General features: G+C 51.2%; 1 protein-coding gene across 3 annotated transcripts in view; it reads right to left on the bottom strand.

Annotated features, from left to right (window-relative positions):
• The window catches only part of sog (short gastrulation), a 309,402-nt gene extending 293,171 nt beyond the window's left edge, over positions 1 to 16,231 (bottom strand). For all 3 annotated transcript variants that reach the window (XM_070534431.1, XM_070534430.1, XM_070534429.1), the window contains exon 1: positions 15,841 to 16,231. In XM_070534431.1, the coding sequence (XP_070390532.1) occupies positions 15,841 to 16,012 (172 nt within the window). In that variant the 5' untranslated portion in view covers positions 16,013 to 16,231. The remainder of the gene's footprint in view (positions 1 to 15,840) is intronic.
• Positions 16,232 to 16,931: the final 700 nt, after the last annotated feature.

Here is a 16,931-nt window from a genome sequence, read left to right on the forward strand (position 1 = left end):
TCGTAGGTCAGCGTCCCGTTTTAATTATGGCTGAATGGGTTTCACCGATACACTGTAGAAAACTGAAGTATACCGACAACGTCATTAAAAGGACCTTAAAGAGCAAACGTACGCTATAGTCGGGTACAATTTTGCAAGAAATGGGGAGGCCTCGCCCATATGACCGAAGCGCGACAGCCGATTGCCTCCGCGACTAAAATAGTCCCGGCCAAGAAAACCGTGCTTCGAAAACGCGTAATTCTGGGTATAAATAAGGGCTTTTGTAATTTGATTACTGGTCTGGTAGAGCTCTCGTGATTGGAATGCTACAGCACATGCCGGATCACAAGCAAAAAAAAAAACGCTTCATGCCTTCTACAACGCTGCACGTTGTCTGCTCTTTAGCTTCATTGCAGGGGACATTAGTAGAACGAGCAGCTCTGCGTGGCTTCTGCGCTGGTTTACGTGTACACGGCACATTTACTACTCGTTTTTCGGTTTCAAATGCATCAGTCTGCCATATAACAAGTCCTTTAAAAGAACAATACATTCATCGAAACTATTAGAAGCCTGGGGCGAGAAGACGATCGAGGCAGGAAAGATGCACAAGTGCTTCATTCATCGTTTTAAATAAGTACTCTTGGTTTTAAATAGCATAAGCTTTATATATTTTCTTGGTTTTGTGTTTCCGCAAGCTTATCTTCAAGAATGTGAAAGGTTTGTTTTCTTTTCTCGTTCCTTCTCACTTTTTTTTGTTTGTTTGCAAGCCTGCAGTATCGCCCGTTCGCGCAGCGTAGCGTCAGCCATGCTCGCTGCAACCTTTCTTCACCCAATGCCGGTTTGGAATAAACGCACGCGGCACAAATGGTGCATCGTAAGCTCGCAATAACATTCCCGGTGTGGTATAGACCACCACAAACAGTTTGGGAAATTCACTCTGACGAGGGGCAGACGCACACGACTGACCGGACTCGGCCCAGTTCGAAGCGCGGGCGGCCATCTTCTCCATCGGCGGGGTCACCAGCCGCCGTGACGTCAGTCTAGAGTGCACGCCCATTGGCGGAGACTCGCGTGCATCCGCCGTGGAGGGGTAAACGCCCTCCCCCTCTTTTTTTTTTTCTTTAAAGGTGTACTCAACTATAGGTGAGCTTAAGCTGATGTGGTGTTTTTTCAAAACTCCGTTTTCGCTAATTTCACGAGAAGTCTGCTTCGCACAGATTACACTGTGTGCGTTTGATCTGCACTTTGTCTTTGAATTTCGCGCTGAAACATTAGGGGCAGTACGTCGGTGTGACGTCACGGGCCCCCGTATGTTATTGAGGATCCACCCATATATATATATATTTAACGAGTGCTCGCGAGACAGACTTCGTATGACTTGCAGATGAAGTTACTGATGGTACTGTTATTTTCGGGTGACCCGTCCTATAGGGTAGTCATTGCTGTGGGACTACGGGAAAAAAAGGAACAAAAAATAAGCGATAAAGCAAAACGCACCCAGAATACGAAGATAGGATACGCGAGAGAAAGACAAACGAGCCCCCTTTCACAAAGCGCGTCGCTCACGCCGCAGACCGTGAGATAAAAAAAAGAAGAATAAACAAAAAGAATAAAAAAGAAAAAGAGAAAGGCCTATAGCGGGGTGTCATTAGCGCAGTGGACAGTTAAAGCGATAAAACCTGGACGGAGAAGCCGTCCGCGAGGTCATTTGCGCCGCTGGCGCTCACACCAGGGTATAGTCGGTAGGACAACCCACCGACTGTCATGCCCGTTGCACCTTTAACACATGCTTCGCGTACGCGACTCCACGAATCTGCCATTGGCGGCCCACGTATATTGCGTTCGGCGCCATGTTTGTGATTTCGCGCAGCACAGCCCCTATCTCTCGGGGCAAACTGCCTTCGCGACTCGATTACGGCTCTCGGCGTGGTCGCCTGCGGCACGCAGCACGCAAACGCGAGAGACAACTCGACATACACCGTCAGAATTCGTTATACCGAAACGGAGTAAACGAAATAATGGATATGACGAAGTAATTCTGGCTACCTCCTTGAACTGCGTCACGACACGATTTTACCGTATAAGCATAACGAATACGATTTCCACCGTACGCTGAAAGTTGACGAGACTCTGCGGGTGCACAGATAAATGAATACAAAACAAAAAAAAATTTACAACAGCACGAAAATACACGTACACGTGGCCACAACGCCTAGGCACAAAATGAATTCGTAAAGCTGGCTGTCGCTTATAAGGAGGCTCGTGTAGAATGACTTCGTTGCTCATGTATCGCACTACTTCTTTAGGCTTATGTCGTCTGCGCCGCCGAGAGAAGCAAGATGTTGTGCAAATCGAACGCACGCGCCAAGGCGTCTCGAAAGCGCCGTGGTGCCCGAGTCAAGGACTGGTAAGGCTGTCGTTCTTCGATGCCGCGACAAGTGTATGTGGCCTATATTGACGCGTACAACAGCACCCGAATTACCGAGCGACGAACATGGTAACGCCGCCAAGCAATCGCTAGATGTGCATAATATGCGACGTTCAGAATGTCGGGCACAATTAGTCTCGAGCACAAACGGGGCACCCTTGCATGCGCTGTCCGGACTTTCAGTGGAAATGATACTGTAATAAACACCACGAACGGGGGCAAAATGCATCTGTGGCCCAGACAAGAGAAATGTTAACGCTATTAATTGTCCTCTGAAGTGTTTGTTTGTGAAATGCTTGCAGCTAGGCGTGGCTATGGCTGTTGTGGCCGCTACGTGCACACTTTTGGCCGCTTTGATGCACTATAACCCAATCGCTGGGTGACCCGAATTCTAAGCCCACCATCGGAAATGTATTTATTTTTTATTTTTACTAGGCGACAACTCGCGCTCAGACATTCAAAGGAGAAATATTTATACTGAGCAGCTCAGCCCCCAGCCACACTGTATACCAGTGAGGAGTACTCCGTGGTATGTAAAACTGCACGGCCTCTTAGTGCCACGTTAAAGCCGATTTTCTTCTACACTGCTATGAATCACACTCGAAGCTGAGGACTACTCTCTTAAAATTGTGGGGTTTTACGTGCCAAAACCGCGATCTGATTATGAGGTCCGCCGTATTGGGGGACTCCAGAAATTTGGACCACCTGCGGTCCTTTAACGTGCACTTAAATGTAAGTACACGGGCGTTCTCGCATTCTTCGGAACGCGGCTGCCGTGGCCGGGATTCGATCCCGCCACCTCGCCCTGAGCAGCCTAACACCATAGCCACTAAGCAACCATGGCGGGTGAGGATACTGCAGTCTAAACTTGGCATTGCGAACTTTCGAGACTGCTCGTCAATTTCAGTTTGTACAGGCGCGGACAGAATAATAGGGGATCTGCGAGCGCGCCGTGCTAAACTGCGTTCTTGCGCCCTTTGACGAACCAAGCGCCTTCTGCCGAGACCTGGACCTGGCTCGTGTGCCTGCCCACACGCCCACATTTTTGCCAGCCCGCTGTCGGAAACGCAATGATTACAAAAGATTTCGCCACGACAGTGGCATCTTTTTCGGCCGTTGCGACGTTGACAATGCACTGCACATACCGCCGAGCGAAAACAACAACACTTTCATACCGTAAGCTTACGCAATAATCGCGATTCTTACAGTAGGCTGCTGGCAAAAAGAACAGGCACACGGGCATGAAATGACGCGCATGCGCAATGCCAGGTCTCGGCAGAAGGCGCAGGCTTCGTTAAAGGGCGCAAGACTGCAGTGGGACAGCACTCGCAGGTCCCGTATTACTTTGTCCCTGACCATACGTCCGCACCACAAATAAAATCAGCTCTTTCTTTTTTCTTTCCTTCGGCGAGACTGCGGCCCCTATACATTTCTTGCCCGCGGATTTACATAGGCAAACAAAAGTTCGCTTCAAACGAGGAGGCTATTATCTCTCGCGCGGGCCACAAAGAGATGACCCGGCGCAAACAAAGCCAGCGCTAACACCGCGCGCGCTAAACAGCAGTGGTAAAGGAACGGGCGCCAGGAGAGAACGCTATCAGTGCCGCCACCGTGCGTAGACTTCAAAGCTGTGCCCGTTTGGCGCCCGAGCATTACACATACGCTGCGCGGCAGCTGCGAAGAGAGCAAATAGTGGTAAAAGTCAAGGGGGGGGGGGCTTCGGAGGATGATGTCACCCGTCCTTGAGTCGCGGTGTACACAGCCACGAACCTCTGGCGCGGTGTACACACACACAAACGCGCACGTTTGGCGTGAAGATGGAGACCGAAGAGTCACAAAAGGGTGGCGCGGCGCTAGGCGCGGGAAAGATAAGCGCAGAGCACGCGCGCTTTTGTTTACGCGCGAAAAAGCCCCCGCCGCAGCCGACCGCGTCGGGCATTGAGAGAAAAGGCTCTCGCTCCTTTCTCGCGGCGTAGCTGTGAATTCGTTACGGCCAAGGACGGGTGGCGTGATCGGGTCGCGACGTCTACGTCATACGCATGAGGCACCGCCGCCGCCGCCACCAGCCGTCCGTCTATTGTAGCGCCTCTCGTGAAGTGTGATTTCGACGCGACCCGAACGCGCTCGGCGTGCATACTGTGCTTCGTCTTCGTAGGAAGAGCACAGGTATATAGTAGCCGTTGAGGAACGGCTTCTCTGCTTGGTCTCCGCAGCAGAATATCGTTGTATTACGATGAACTAAACATGAAATGGAATTAAATGAACGAAGTAATTAGTTCTGCGGATAACTTTTTGTGGTCCTTGATGGTGCCTCTTGAAAAATTTCTTAAGGCGCAAAAAAGACATGGCACAAAATGAAGGTCAGCGCCTGTAAGAGTTGGGGTCGGGAACGGCATAAGGGGGTAAGCTGGCCCATGCCGTCGTCCGACTCGTCCACGCTAAAGACGTTGTTGAAGGGAGAAACTTGTTCTCATCGAGAACGAGGAACACGGGATTTACAATATATACGTGAAGGGTGGAGAACGTTACGTTTCATCAGTCTAGCATGACTGTAAACGAAGCACGATGTGTGTGCGTGCATTGAACGGAGTGGCGTCCTCGTAGAAAGGGTTTGTCACGCTTCACTCAAGCTAGCGTGTCGTCGATTCCAGAGCTGACTCCGGAGTTAGCTGCAGCGAATGTCAAACCACCGTGACGATTGCCGCAGTCCGTGGAAGGGGGGGGGGGGGGCGTAGAACGCCCTTTTCCAGGAGTTCTCTTGTTCCAATTATTCCGTGAAGGTGACAGCGAACCAACTACCAATACTCGGTCCGGCAAAAGTGGCTAGCTGTAAAAGCGCCGTTGCGCTGTCCGAAGGAGGCGTATAGCTGGCTTCACCAAGCGATTCGTCGCAGCGGGCTGAGAGAGGCTAGAAGGTCATGACCTCTGCTGGCCGATCGTAACACGCGTAAAAATCGTAAAACTTCAGAAGTAAATTCAGAAGGAAGGCGATCGTAAAAACTTCAGAAGAGTACGCATTTGGCCCGGTTGGTTCATGATTACGAGCAGTGAAACAGCGCTAAACAACAGGGCCAGGAGAAGGATACAGACAACAGCGCTGTTGCTGTTGTCTGTGTCCCTCTCTTTGTCCTGTTGTTTACCGCTGTTTTACTGCACGCCTTCAAAAATTTGTCCAGTTCTGCGGTAGCTGGAAGGTGGAGGACAGTTCCCATACACCCGACTGTAGCACGAAGAGAATGAATGAATGAAATTGGATTAGGCACACATTCGCCAACGCGCGCAAGCGATGACAGATTCTTTCTTTTTTTTTTTAAATGCGATAACCCTGTGTAACGCCCCTCGGTCCCGACACCATGGGCTGATGTACCCTGCCTTTGTCCGGCAAACATTATCACACAAAACAACATAACGGTTATCTATTTCATCGGGTAAACCTCTTATCGTAAGCGTGGCCTGCTTTGAGCATATGCCGATAGGTGTGGTTGTTCTGGATTCTTGTTTTTCACGTTGAAATGGATGTTGCCACAGCCTGATTAACTTGGCCGTCTTTAGCGTCTGTATTGATGGGGCTGGAAAAGCCTGAGTATATGTGGATAGAGAGAGAAAAAAACGAGATAATTTATTGTTTCCCTTTATTCTCGTAATAAAGGTACTTGGCATTTGATCCTAAGGAAAGCTGAACAATATTTAGAAAAGGCAACACAAGCGGTCAGTCTACATTTGGGTATTTAGGGCTCCCCTTCTAACTTAATCGGGAGGAGTGTAAAAAAAAAAAAGACTCGTATGCCGCGTTAAGCATTGCGAGCACAGTATAAGGACACCCAAGCGGTCAAATTATTCCGGAGTAGACGGGCTTGCGCCGATTTCTGCGGGATGCCGCGGCTTTTACAACCGGCGTATTTTGTTGGAGCACTGTCCCACCGTGGTAGTGGTTAATTGCGTTCCATCGCTGAGCTCGAGGTTACTGGTTTGTTCTCGCCGCATTTCGGTCGGCGCAATAAAGCGAACGAAAGAAAAAGGCCGATGAACCCCAGGTCGTTGAGCTCAGTATGTTGTTCTCTTTCTCATTTCTCTCCTTCTCTCTTTCTATCTCTTGCTTTATCGCCACCACGATATTAGACAAAAGTTCGCTTTCTAGTTTACAACGGCCCGACTAGTCCGAGCAAGGCAAAATTCACAATGAAGCGCCAGTCCCTCCTTTAAGTCATACCATAATAACAGCAATAAAAGAAACATATGTTGCTGGAGTCTGTAGCCCGAAGCGAAAGTATGAATGAAACAGCGTTAATATGTTGAACGATACAAAAGATCAGGTAGGCTTAACAGAATGTTCTTACAGAACCGCAGGCGAGAGCTGGTCATCATCTCCAAATAGCCATTTCCAAAATGAAGACTTGGGGGAGCGGGGAGGCATAAAGCTCGGGTTTGCGTTGGCGGTGACGCCTGCTAAGCTGCGAGGCTGCTTCGGTGCAACCGGGCACTCGTAAACGTTTCGCCATCGCCAACGAACGCGCGCTCCAGGCAAGCCATTACAGTTCGGTCCCCGCGCCGCTAACGAGCCCGGTCGTTGCCCCACGAATCCACTGTGACCCGCCGTGGTTGCTCAGTGGCTATGGTGTTGGGCTGCTGAGCACGAGGTCGCGGGATCGAATCCCGGCCACGGCGGCCGCATTTCGATGGGGGCGAAATGCGAAAACACCCGTGTGCTTAGATTTAGGTGCACGTTAAAGAACCCCAGGTGGCCAAAATTTCCGGAGTCCTCCACTACGGCGTGCCTCATAATCAGAAAGTGGTTTTGGCACGTAAAACCCCAAATATTATTATTAATCCACAGTGTGAGAATGGGAGCAAGCTGCTCCGACGCGGTAAACATGTGCGAATCCCCCGGGATCGAAACGACGCGACGCGATAGTGATGCGCAAGGAGGAGGAGGAGACAAAGGAGAGGAAAGACAGGGAGGTTAGCCAGTGTAAGTACCGGCTGGCTACTCTGCGCTGGGGAAAGGAGTAAAGGGAATAAAAGGAGAAAGAAGAAGATGAGGGAAAAAAATGGAAACCAGAAAATTCACACATTAACGCGAAACTACGCGCTACAACATTCGAAGGCGGTCGCACAATACGCATGTCGTTAAAAACTTCAGCAATGCCCTTAAGGCCTTGAGTGCCGAAGCCCGTCTGGACCAATGTCCTAGAGCTTTTTCCTCTGTAAAGGGGCGACTGTCCAGTTTTGCGAGAGCGGTCGCGAGCACTTTTCTTGGCACTTCGTAACGGGGACAGTCACAAAGGAGGTGCTCAATCGTTTCCTCGCAGCCGCAGGTGTCACAAGTAGGGCTGTCGGCCATTCCAATGCGGAATGAACAGGAGTCCGTATGCGCAAGCACGGTTATACCGCGCACATCTATGCAGGCGATCGTTCGGCCATCTACAGAAATTCGGCGGCAATCGGAAATTACATTTCGTGATAATGCGTCCGCAGTGGTGTGCTACTGGGTGTGCAGATCGTGCTGGTGGGCGAGTTGGTTATGCATGATTAGAGCGAAGGCGCCAAATAAAACAGCAGACGAAGGAAGGAGACACGAGACAACCCCGTAGGCGCGTGGTTTGCTACGTGGTTGTCTCCTGTCTCCTTCCTTCGTCCGTTGTTTTATTTGGCGCCGTCGTCGTAAACAAAAAGCTATCCAGGATTCATAAAAGAGCTACCTCTCTCTCTCTACGAAGAGAATTTCCGAAATATTTTGGAGGAGGAAGAGAGACGGGAGAGGTAAGGAGGTGAACAAGACGCGCGTCCGGTTTGCTACCCCATATAGGGGAAACGGGGGTCAACGGTTGAAAAGGAAGGAACGAAAGAGATGGAGGGAGGCACCATAGCATTGAGAACACTTGGCTCTTCCCGTCAGACCTACGATCGGTCACAGAGACCAGTGCGCTTAACAAACTGTAGTAAAAAGCACGAATCGCTTTCTTGTGCACGCGTAATGCACAACAATTCACACAATGCTCACTTGACCATAGAAAGTCAGTGTTTTTTTACTATTGATTGTCCGAATCCAAATTTGGGAGTGGGCAAGGTCAGTTTTTCGGGTGTTCATGGTCCGCGGCGTCCAACCGACGCATGGAGTTTCACACAAAAATTACTAGAGGGAACTCTGGTGCTGGTGTCTACGGGAACTGCGATGAGAGCGGTTAGGCAAGCATGGAAATTATGGGAAGCACGTGGGATTTGTCTACACTTCGTCCTTCTGGCTTCAAACGTCTCTTCCGACTTTGTAAATTCGTCATTTTCAACAAAGTGCTGCGCAATAAGTAACTAAATGAATATCGTTGAAGTTACCCGACGGCAGGATTCGAAAACCGGGCCTCTAACACATAAGCCCGATATTGAAACCATTACGCCACAGACGCATGCATTGACAAGAGGTACAGAACGCCCTTACGAATTTCTTTCGGGCAAGCCAGCGGAGGGTTGAGACGCCTTGCGCGTTTCAATTTGGCCACCCCGAGAGGTTGGGCGGCTGGAATTGCTAGTGATTGGGCGTTTTCGCAGAATATTCTGCACTTAGAAAAGCATAGATCGCTTTAATAACCGCCGCATGCAGATCTTAACCCGAAGCCCATGCTTGACTTGATCTAAATGACGCCTATCGTGAACGGGGCCGAAGGGAACGCAATGAGCGTGTTTGGGCACGTTAACGCGAAGCGTCATTTAAATCATGTCAAGCATGGGCTTCAACTTACGTTACATTTCTGAATACGGGGGCTGGTACAATGAAGACGGAGAAAGTGTAATGAAGACGGAGAAAGTGAACGACGCCACAAATAAACGCCTGATTCCACAAGTGCGGTGATAAGACAAATGTGTGCGCTTCGAATCATTCCCATGGCGACTCAATGATCGCAGCGCCAGGGTTACCTCTATAGTAATCATTGCTTCAAGCTCTGAAGGCTGTTCACCGTGCCCGACTTCGCAGTGCGAGCCGCAGCAGGTCAAGCGCCGGGAACGCGATCACCCGCCGGCACTTGTCAATCCCAGTGAAAGCATCAGATGGAGATGGCTTTACGTTTCCTACGCGTCCCGTTCAGACCCCGCGGTGTACGCGAAAACATTGCGGTGTGCGCAAGCCCGTGTCGGCAGGAATGCAAGCGCGTGCGCGTAGCTATACGCTCGTGCCAGCAGCGGAAGCCAGACATGACGCTGCCCTGGACTCGGCAAAGCCCATTATGCGGATAGGCCCATGGCGGTGAGCCTACTTAGCTTTCTCCTTTCTCCAACCAAACACACTACATGCGCGTCTCTGGAGGCCTTCTAACACTTCACGCACATGTCTTCGTTACGACGACGAATGAAAAACGAGTAAATACCGGGTTTTACGTGCCGAAACCACGATACGATTACGACGCACGCCGTAGTGGGGGGACTCCGGAAATTTGGGCCGCCTGGGGTGTTTTTTTTTCTTTTTTAAACGTGCACGTAAATATAAGTATACGAGTGTTTATTTTCGCATTTCGCCCCCATCGAAATGCGGCCGCCGTGACACAGCCACCACGTACGCCACCGCGGCGGGTATGTGAGACTCTCCAGTGTGGCTTAAATAGACTTGATGACAGGCCATTTACGGAAGCGAAGATCTTGGGAGCCTGGCCTCACAGTTCATTAGCCCAGAAAGCAGTTCGAGCGCTTTTTCACTACCTGAGGGCAACAGACTAGAGTACCCGACTATAGACATCCTACACCTAAGTTCTCTCTCTCACTCCCCATTCCCCTCCCCACGTGTAGGGTAGCAAACTGGACTCAGTCTGGTCAACCTCCCTGCCTTTCCTTGTTCCCTTCTGTATATCTCTCCCTCTATGTGCCCGCACGGAGGGGAAGGAAATAACGCGTAAACACCGGGACGACGCGGCGTCACCTCGGCCGCGCGCCTCGGTCTCGTCCGCAGAATCGCGCTCGTGAGTGAGTGAGTGAGTGAAACAACTTTATTTTGTCCACTAGAGACGTAAGCAAACGCCACGCCACCTGGCTAGGCCCACTCGGGGACCATCAGGTGGAACCTGACGGCCCTGTCGCGAGCCCTCTGGACTGCCAGGGTTTGAGAGGTCTGATCCTGGGCCCTAATCGCGCTCGTCGCAATATAATTGGCAGCGGTCAGAAGCGGCGCCGGCGAAAAGCCGCGGTCCGCGACTATACAGCCGTCGACGTTTCCTGTAAAGCGATCGTCGTCCGTCGTCGTTATATACGCGCGCGCGGCAAGCAGGCTCACGTTCGGCGCTCCCGAGGCACGCGAGGACGTCGCCGGTCTCTCTCGCGCCGGCGACGCAACGCGATACGGCGGCGAAGGGCTCGCGTCTTTCTCAGCGCCAGAGTGACGCCAGCCGCGAAAGCGCGCGCTCGTGCAACCGCGAGGAAAGCGGAGAACAACAAAAAAAGAAAGGAGGGGAAAAAAACACGTGCGGCGTCGTCGGCGGCGGCGCCAAAACTTCCCGCCAATGCCGGAGGACGTCGTTGGTTGAGAGCGCGCGGGATGCATGCGTGCTGCGTTCGCCAAAACGGCGAGAGTCAGCGACCGCGTCACGAAAACAGCGAGCGACGCGCGCGTTCACAATCGAGGTCGCCCATAGGCCACCGACGGCGGGTTGCGAAAAGAAAGAAAGAAAAAAAATGTGTGTCGGAACGGGGGCAAGATAAACGACCACCGGCGAGTTCTATCTGGTGCTTATCAGCCGGTGCCTGCTTTAAAGGGGCATTAAAGGGTAATATTATCCCCTCCAGCTCTATATAGGCGCTGCGTGCACAACTGTACGCGCCAGTGTAGAGCATCAAAGGGAAATGCGCTTGTGAGAGCAATGAGACTTTAAGAAAAAGGATCATGAGCCGTTCCATTGACCAGCGAAGCTGCTTCACCGCACGACGGAGAAGTGACACGGAATTTTCAAGGAATTGTCACAGAATTTACAGACGCACACACACAATTTTCGAAACAGGTACGAACGAATTTGCTGTCTTGATCGGTGGTCATCGTGGCGATAGGTACGCACACACATTTTCGCATCACCTCTGTTACTTATTATGTTAATTATATCATATTAGCGTTTGTTTAGTCCGGACGCCCGAGGAGCAAGGGGCCTACTAAGAGCGACGGCGGGAAACAGAGACGAGAACGCAATCGTCGCCGGCAGGCGGCAAAGACCCTCGGTGAAGATCGTGCACAAAACGCCAATGCGCATGCGCGCGGGACGGCGGCTCTTCGTGAGCATGTTGCTCCTCGGGAGTCCTGACTACACGCAGCCTCTTACGACGGAAAGAGAACTTCAAAATGGATAACGACAACTTCTCTTTCAGTGTGTGTGTGTGTGTGTGTGTGTCTGTGTATATATATATATATATATATATATATATATATATATATATATATATATATATATATATATATATATATATATATTCTTCCGTTATCCTTCCTTTCTCGTAGCTCTCAAACTTTTCTCCCTTTTCTTTGTACTCTTACCATTCAAATATAATGTGTTTACCACTGTGCCTGGGACCTCTTTTGGTCTCAGGTGCGACAAGGGTAGTTCAAGGGGTCGTTATAGGTCCTGGAGCCTATACTTCCCGAGTCCACACTGGTATGTGCCATTGCGCTTGGACACTTTCGGCACTAACCCCAGAATCGGCGCACATTCTGTTGACGCATGACAAAAATGAACGGTACGTTAGCCATATAAACAGCCTCGCTGTAAAAAAGTGTAGCACACCTCTTCGAAACGCTGGCGGACTGCAATTGTGCTGCAAGTTTTGAATACGTGTAAAGTGTTTTATTAAAACAAATTGGAAGCTAGACGGCTGGCAGCTACCTCTCGATGTCGGTAAGCGTTCACGTAGCGGGTTCACTGCTTTCATTGCGTCTCACAATGTTTTACAACGGGCGTAACTTTTCGAGTGGCTGGAATGGTGCTACACACAAGATAGTTTACGTTCGCACATCTGACGCTCCTATCGACCATTCTTGCGCGGACTGCACATTTTGGAAGCTCGACAAAGCGCGCCGAAGAACTTAAAATTCATAACTATACTCTCTTCTCGATTTTTCAAGGCGCTATACGAACGTGCTAAAACGAAAGTCTCAAACGGGCGGAGGTATTCGGCGCCCGCATTGCTTAAAATGTTACAGTCACTTCTTTCCGAAAATATAGAAACTCTTGTACAGCTTCCTCGCACGTTAAAGGATGACACTTTATTATTTAGTATGAAAGCTGGGAACCGTTGATATGTGCTATTTTGGTTCGATGCTAACGATGATTTTTCAATGACCGATGATTTTTCAATGACGCACCTGCTGACGTCGACTGTAGCCCAAGGCTGTACGTATGATGACGTTGCTCGTTGTAAACCAATGAGCACGCGGCGCGCGTTTGCTCTACTGGCTGGCGTGCGTCGTGACGTCACTAGGCAGTCAGCTACTGGGTACCGAAACTAATGGTCTCTTCTATCTGGGCGCACTTTCTGCCCTAGTTGAAAATAGCGCGGCGCTTTTATCCTCGATCTCACAGAGCGACGCGCGGAGCCTGAACCACGCTCTTCGATCTGACTTGGCGCTAGGCAAGTTCTGCTCCCAGGACACGGCTCACGCTGCATTGGAAGTGCAGGCACAATGCGATCTCTCGGTAGCGTACGACATGGCGCAGCGCTACAGTTGAATAATGGTGCCCGGACGAAAATATCTCCCGCTTTGGGTCAATTCCGATAGCCGGCATTACAATGTGACGCACAGGCAAGAGAGAGAAAGTAATGTAGAGAAAGGCAGGGAGGTTAACCAGAGGTAGTTCCGGTTGGCTACCCTGCGCAGGGGGAAGGGTTAAGAGGGATAAAAAGAGAAACAGAGTAGAAGGGGGAGATAGAAAGAAAGGGAGACAAGCACGAACAAAGCGCGTACACTACAGAGCGGTAGGCGGCGGCATTCTTAGAGTCTGTCGTGAAGCCCCGTGGACCGCAAGAACCTTACTAGCGCGAGTAAGGCCTTCAACGCGGATGTTCTTTCGGAACATTGGCCTAAAGCTTGTAGTTCTGAAAGTGGACGATTGTCCAACTGGTTCAGCACTCTGCACATCACTTGTCTCTCAGCACTGTATCGCGGGCAGACACAGATAATGTGTGCGAGCGTCTCGTCGATGTTACATGTGTCGCACGTGGGACTGTTGGCCATTCCTATGAGGCACAGGCAATGCATGCGTGAAGGATTGCGAGTGCAGGTTTAGTATAAATTCGCGCGGTGCTTTTCAACTGCTTTCCATTGCATGAGTTTGTCCTGAAACGCGTTCGTTGAGGAAAAAGTGACGTGCGCTCTCAGCATTCTGTTCGGACGACGTAGTACTACGTCGATAGCTATACTATTGCGATAAAGAAACAAACTACCCTCTCTTCTGCTGCGTACAAATTTGCTGAAAAGGTTCCCGACGGCCTGCACTAAGTAGACGATAGGTGATGCCAGTTTACAGATGCAATGTCCTCGTAGGAGCCAAAGTGTGAGCACATGCATGCTTGAAAGCAAGAACATTTGTCGAACCGTCAGGAGCAGTAGACACAACTCAAAAAAGTACTCGTAGAGTGATGCGACGACAGCAGCGGACACACCACGAAACACGCAGTGGCGCCTCAAAAGAGCAGACGACACGACACAATGCTTCAAACGCGCGAAATTCGCGCAGCAGAGAACGATGCTTGCACTCTTCTATCCATCTTCGATATCAACGCGTAGCACTAGCACCAGCACTTCCCTTAACTTTCGCAACTGGCACTTAACTCTGCTGCACTCGCAGGGCAACGCAAACGGAACTAGTGCTGGGAGTGCAGCCAGATCGAAGAGAGGCTTAGAACTGTTTCACAGAGGCAGCCATCACAGTAAATTGTTTATATCGCACTCCGGCGCTTTGCAGTGTACTTCCGAGGCCAACGGAAATGACAAGCCGGCAATGACACGTCCGTGCTCCATTAAATAAAACTGCATTAGGAAACCCCGTTCCTGCACTAGCGAAATGACCACGCACATCACGCGAGAAGGCTTCTGCTGAGATGGAGAAGGCTTCTGCTAAAATGGAAAAGAGACAGAAGACGAAAGACGAGGCTCCACGGTCTCGGACCAGCCCACCACGACAGTCCTGTATCTTGACAGCGCCTAGTGGTGCCTTCGTCTACTGTTTATCGGTAAAGAAAGGATGCGTTTACTTCTAGAGGAATTAAAGGCTGAATGTGTATATTAAGTCTGAAAAAAATGTTTTTTTTCCGCCGACACGGTACAGACAGACGACACCTTGAAGTCCGTCGCGTCCCACTGACATAACGCGGGCGAGGTCGCGGCACAAAATTCCAAAGAGAGAAATGTAGTTTAGGCAGCCGTTTTCTCCCGTAGAAGATAACTCTCTTCCGCCAAACGAATGCATTCAGCGCTGTCAAAAGAATGCCTTACGATTATAAACGGACTTGAGGTTGACTGTTCGTTTAATAACCAGGGGAGCTCGGTTCTCTTCGAAAACAAAGAAATGCGGTTGTAGTACGAGTTACTGCGTGCCGTGCACCTGGCCCCATAAACGGTGTCAGAGAGTGAATGAAGCAGTTCGTTCCTGCTTGCCAGAAAGCGAAAAGGCAACAGAAGTTGACAAACGCGACGAATATCGTTGTTCGCGAAAGTCTGTCGCGACAGATCGACGTGCAAACGCGAAAATTTCCGCGCGTAAGTTTTATTGTTCTTTTCTCTTTTTTTTTACGCGGATCCAGTGTTGCTCTCCTCCGATTCGTCACTTAGTTATGGGAACTTTCAGGAATCGAAACATGCTCCGTCTACGGGAGGACGAAAGAAGAGAACGACGCTTGGTGATGTCAGCAAAATTTTTACGCGTGCAACAGAAGTGCTCACGGCGTTGCGCATAGAATCGACGACTTGCTCAAACTCCTTCCGTAATATTGGCAAGTTTTCGTGTGACTGGCGCATCGTAGGCTCGGTCACATTAGCGCCCTAGAACGAGGGAGCAAAACGTAAACAAACGCGCCAGTTTTTTCTTCGCAGGTATATCGCGCAGCTAATCGCGTCGTCTGCTTCGAGTAATGGAAACCCAGTGTAACAGGTGACAACGCTACCCATCGCAGCTAATCACGTCGTCTGCTTCGAGTAACGGAAACCCGGTGTCACAAGTGACAACCTGCAAAAGCACCGTTTCAACCTTGCAGGGACATAGAAAAGAAGTCACAAACGAGAGATTTTTTTGCCTTCAGGCCACACGAAATTACGGCCGCACGCGCAGAGAAACGAGCAGGTGCGCGTGCCTTTCAAATAAGCACGAAGTTCGCGCGCACGTGGGAACTCCGACAGACCAGAGCGGCCGCGGCGCAGTCAAATGAGAAAGCGAGTGCCGCCTCCTCGTTCTGGGGGCCGGCCATTCAACACTCACGTGTCTGTCTGTTGAGCTTCCTCCGCGTGGTCTCTTCTACGATGGGCGGCTTGCCGCCGCCGCCGCGACGCCTCGCAGCGACCGCCACTCCGACCGCACCGGACAAGAACACCAGCAAGAGCAGAACGAACGCACGAATCGCCGGCGGCGTCGTCATCATCATCATCACCATCCCGAGCGTCTTCTGCGTAGTCCCGTGCGGCGCAGCAGCAGCAGCCGAGGCGTGGTCGCACGAGGTGCTCGCGGTAATCCTTGTCGCAGGACGAGATGAGCGGGCGAGCGAGCAGGCGAGCTCTTCACCACTCCAAGGGAAAAACTCCACGGGCGAGGAGAGATACGCGCGCGCGCGCCGAGCGACGCTCTCGACATCAACTAAAGCCCGCCGGGCTCGCGCGTCGACGACGTCGGGGCCGGTGTGTGTGTGCGCGCGCGCGCTTTCGTGACGTCACGGGCACCGTACGCGACGTCACGCAGCGCAGCGCCGCTCGCGGAGGTGACGTTGCCGTCGCCACCGCCGCCACCAACACCGACGCTGGAGAAGGGATCTTCCCGCTCCTTTATTTTTATTTTTTTTTGGGGGGGGGGAGGGGGGCGAAGGGGGTGGCTCTGCGCGGGCACATCGGCGCTGTCCTATCTCAAAAGCGCGCGCGCGCGACGGCTGGCTCGCGAGAGCCGAAAAAAAAAAAAAGAACGCGAGCGCGCCAGCAGATGGGAGAAAACAGGTGATGCGATGGGGACGCGGAGGAGGATATGGGCAGTGCGGAGCGCCGAAGAGTAGGTCCGTTTCAGGGAGGCAGCGTCGCAGCACGTTAGCGCTCGCTGTCCCTCTACGCTGCGCCTCTGTGAACCGGGACTCGTGCGCGTTGGGTCCAAAATTCTGATAACTTTGTGGTGTGCTCGTTGGTAGGTTGGGGGAAGTCCTGCACAGTGGCGCGTTCCGTGACACGAGGCTTTGGGGCACTTGAGGTACGGATGCGTGTGTTTTGGATTGATCTCAACAATAACACGTTTATTCAAACACGAAAAGTATGTATGACATATTCAGGAAGCTTCAACGAATATAATCGTTTATTTTTCCTTGGACTGCTTGT

Source organism: Dermacentor albipictus, chromosome 2, assembly GCF_038994185.2.
Source record: "Dermacentor albipictus isolate Rhodes 1998 colony chromosome 2, USDA_Dalb.pri_finalv2, whole genome shotgun sequence".
Classification (NCBI taxonomy): Eukaryota; Metazoa; Arthropoda; class Arachnida; order Ixodida; family Ixodidae; genus Dermacentor; species Dermacentor albipictus.